Here is a 4,756-nt window from a genome sequence, read left to right on the forward strand (position 1 = left end):
ATATGTCGTATCGCCCCGAGGCCAGTCAATATTGCTTTATTATTTTATGTTTAACAAAATTATAGATTATGCTGGTTAATAATCAGTTTTAATTTGTCTCCAAGATGACCCTGTTTTATTTCTTATGTAAGTAAAAGTAAAGATATACTCAATAATTTTTTACTTTTTGTAATTGTCTTTTATTTTGCAGTCCTCTAGAGTTTCCATCATGGCTGACACACTAAAAAACGTCATCTCCCAGAGTACAGAGTGTCCTGTATGTATTTCTACCTTTACTGATCCCAAGATCCTATCTTGTTCTCACACTTTCTGCAAAACCTGTCTGGACAACCTCTTGGAGTGCCATGGTAATTACCAGATTCGATGCCCTGTATGCAGAGCTGTAACCCAGATCCAAAACCAAGATGTCAGTAATCTACCGGTAAATCTTGCTTTGAAGAATATAATAGCGGACATGAAGTGTTATCCCAAGATTTGCACGATTTGTAAATCCGATGATAAATCTCATGCTGCTGTCTACTGCCAAGACTGTGGCAAGTATCTCTGCACCACTTGCCTCAACACCCACTCTCAATGGGGTGACTTTACCGATCATGAAGTCATAGCCATGACTGAGATCTCATCAGGGAAGGTGTCAATGCGTAGATACCGCAAATGCAGGAAACACCCGGAAGAAGACGAGGAGTGCTTCTGTTCCAACTGCAGGAGATTCACATGCTTCAGGTGTGTTGTCATGGAACATAAAGACGAAGGACACCAGGTCATGAAGGCATCTGCTTATGAGAACAGACACAGGGAGAGCATCAAAGACATAAAATCAAAGGTGGATGCGAAGCAAGCATGCTTTCGGAAATACATAGATTTCGTCGATGAACAGATGAAGCTTGTTGGCAGTACTAAGACAGAGTGTATAGATGATATCAACAAGGCTTACAATGTTACGGTCCGGCAACTGACAGAGAAAAGAGAAATCTTGCTTGGAGAAGTCAAGGAAAAGACTGAAGGAGTCGAGAAAGAACTGGAAAAGATGAAGACATCGGCTCAGAAGTACATCAATCAGTTGAGGACCGTTGCTGACCTGGTAACCAACAGAACAAAGATACCGTTCGATATGGATAGTTTGGCTGCACACGACACTCTCTGTGAGGAGATACGAGAAGCCTTTGATCAAGAGGATCCTGACTACGAGCAACCCAGGAAATCAAGCAAGAAAGGGAAAAGTGTTTGCTTTGAGAGAAACGTTCGAAAGGACGAGCTAGATCTCGGTAAGATTGTTGACGTGGTTGCAAAGGACGTCGCTTTGCCGACTAAGAACAGCATGAGTGTCATGGTTAGTTCTCAAGATAGTAGGATGGCCGTAGGGTGCTGGACAGGTGGCATCAACATTTTCTCTTCTGACGGCGAATTCCAACAGAAAATTCTTAAGGATGTTAAGATTTTGGGGGCAGCGTTCCTTTCTGACGGTCGATGTGTTGTGATCGGTTATGACAACGATATCACACTTTACACACCAGAATACTTAAAATTGAATGTAATGTTTGAGTCTTTAGGCAGAGATGAAGGTGGATTTTCTAAACTCACTGTTGATGATGCTGATCTGATCTATGTGAGCTACAGAAAAGCCCAAAAGATCCTTGTATTTTCAGCAGCAGGTGAGCAAGCAGTCAGAGAAATAACATGCACTGGGTATACACCAGAGCAAATCACTAGTTTCGATGGCTCTCTTCTCGTTAACACAGTGGATACTTTACGATTGATTCACAATGAAGGTGTTGTACAACATACATTAAAGAAACCTGGTATATCCATTTATGCTGCTGTATCTAAAGGTAATCTCATCCTGGTAGCCACGGTGAAGCATGATGAAGGACTGGTGAGTATTGACGAGTATACAAATGAGCTTACACCCATTCGAAACCTTGTTAATGATTACAAGATTGCAAAGCCTGGTAGAAATTGGTATTATCTCCAGCAATACCGATCAGGCGAGATCGCTTTCTGCACCCCGGATAGACTCTATATATTCTACTGATAATAATGGATCAACTTTAATGCATTACAGTGTTACGGTATCACTACATATCGAGGGGGGGGGGGGGTCATATCCACTGAATTGTCCACCTAGCTTTTTAATGTTATAATTTAAACGGATTTATACAAATCATTTAGTTATACCTTTGAAGTCAAGAACTTCGTTTTGTTTAGTTAATATATATAATAATATTTTTTTATATTAATCGAATTCCCGCATTACGAGTCAACTACTTAGTAGAATTGATGGGTTTGAATTCAGTGTACTCGAATTGGCTTAGCTTAGTTTAGTTCCTAGGGGGTGTTTCACAAAGATTTGATTTAATTGATCAGATATCACCAATGCTGTACGAACATGAAATCAAGACACATTTTTTTCTTTTGTCATGTTTCTGCTGGTTTATTTGAAAATGCAAAGGCAACGTGGTACAACAGTTTAGGCAAGGGAGATCGAAAAAAGTTTAGAATATTGTAATTGAAAAGACACAAGCAACCACAACCAAGGACACAATCATATTGACAACATGCAGTTAACTTGAAACAGTTTGTCTTCGTCGACCTGAGGTCGTAACCATTTTGTATTGCACTCCCCTGGACTACTATAGAAGAGTCTATTCTATTCAATGTAGGTCATTGTACATGTGATGTGTATACATTTAAAAAATTACCATAGACATAACACGAGGAATGGTTCAATTTATTGACTTAATGATAAATGTTTAGAAAAACTTCTTGTTTACATTGAATGTCTACAATTTTCTCAAATTACCTCCCTAAAATGAGAAATCGGTTAAAAACGATCACACTTTGAAATAGTCAGCATTCTACAGTCTTTACTCTTTAACCCAAAAGTATCTTTGCGAGTAATGTATATTTCGACCTCGCGTCTTCTTCGGAGATACGGAACTTAATGCATTATCTTGCAAAGATGAACTCTGTCTCTTCATCTTTATCCAACACACGGAATTTGATATCGTGATACATATGAATATATATATATATTATATATATATACATATATATATTTATTTATATACATGTTTATTTCTTTCTTTATCTATATACATATGTTATATAGAATCACAATCATAATGGTTTTAGTTTTAACAACATAAATCCAGTCAATGCTTCTTCGCGAATAGTTTAAGCCTCCAATTTTCGATGATCCTTCGCCTTCTTCAAGAGTAAATAACAATGATCAGATCAGTCATAATCAGAGGAAGCATCCTCAGAAAGACGTTGTTATAAATGGCTGAGAATGCGATCCTTGCCTTTAAATAAACAATAGTCATAGTAACGTATTTTTTTGTGATGATCTGATTTTTATTATGATTGATCTAATCATTGTCATTTACTCCTGAAGAAGACGAAGGATATATCGTCCAAAGTTCCAGGCTTTAGATAAAAAATGTTGGCAAAAAACATTAACTAGATTTTATACATATATCATATGAAATTATGAACTCTATATGCAACAGGTAAGCCTAGTGCTATGATTGTTATTTTTGAAATCTTCCCTGTTATTAGTAAATAGTAAATGCGTATATAATTCTTGATTATGCACGTGACATACACCTTTCTCTTTTTTTTGCAGGAGTTTCTGCATTTTATTCATAAATCAACAAATGAAAATAGAATGATACAATAACAATGACCAATGAGTACATTTTTGTGTGACAATCGAAAATATAAATAATGAATAAGGTTGTAAAATACATAAATGAAGCACGTAAAATAGTAAAGTGGGTAAAAATGCAGGGGCCAGCTATAACAAGCAGGTAACTGCTTGAAACAATAGCAGCCAACCTTTCTCTTTTCTTATGCGTTCTAAATTGCAAGGATTTTAAAGAAATCAAGATGGACTTTAGTTCGGACCAATCGAATTCTGGATTTAGTATGCATACATTTAATTTAGCTTTCAATCTAGAATGATTCTAATTTGAATCCGTTGTGATTTAAAAATAAATTTGTAGGATTGGTCTCGAACTACAGTTCGTCTGGATTTATTTCGAATCCCTGCAATGTAGAGTGAAGGTTTCAGGATTTTCTTGTTACGTAAATGCGCAAGACTTGCTTGATGGAGTTAGTAGCTGTGTAGTGTTTTTATTAAGAAAGGACAAGTCCACTCCAACAAAAACTTGATATGAATAAAAAGAGAAAAATTCAACAAGCACAACACTGAAAATTTCATCAAAATCGGATGTAAAATAAGAAAGTTATGGCATTTTAAAGTTTCGCTTATTTTCAACAAAATAGTTATATGAACGAGCCAGTTACATCCAAATGAGAGAGTTGATGACATCACTCACTCACTATTTCTTTTGTATTTTATTATATGAAATATGAAATATTTTTATTTTCTCGTCATTGTCATGTAAAATGAAGTTTCATTCCTCCCTAAACACGTGGAATTCCATTATTTTAACATTTTGTGCTTCAGGCAAGGATGTCCTAATTGTCAAACTCGTAAAAATTGAAATATTGTATAATTCAAACAATAAAAAACAAAAGAAATTGTGAGTGAGTGACATCATCGACTCTCTCATTTGGATGTAACTGGCTCGTTCATATAACTATTTTGTTGAAAATAAGTGAAACTTTGAAATGTCATAACTTTCTTATTTTACATCCGATTTTGATGAAATTTTCAGCATTGTGCTTGTCTGATTTTTCTCTATTTTTTCAAATCAACTTTTTTCTGAAGTGGACTTGACCTTTAAGTAAG

General features: G+C 35.8%; 1 protein-coding gene across 1 annotated transcript; it reads left to right on the top strand.

Moving 5' to 3' along the window:
* Positions 1–208: 208 nt before the first annotated feature.
* LOC121427295 (E3 ubiquitin-protein ligase TRIM31-like) lies at positions 209–2,032 on the top strand. Its single transcript, XM_041623632.1, has one exon. The coding sequence runs from the start codon at positions 209–211 to the stop codon at positions 2,030–2,032; it is 1,824 nt and encodes a 607-aa protein (XP_041479566.1).
* The last annotated feature ends 2,724 nt before the right edge of the window (positions 2,033–4,756 follow it).

Source organism: Lytechinus variegatus, chromosome 14 (assembly GCF_018143015.1).
Source record: "Lytechinus variegatus isolate NC3 chromosome 14, Lvar_3.0, whole genome shotgun sequence".
NCBI lineage: Eukaryota > Metazoa > Echinodermata > Echinoidea > Temnopleuroida > Toxopneustidae > Lytechinus > Lytechinus variegatus.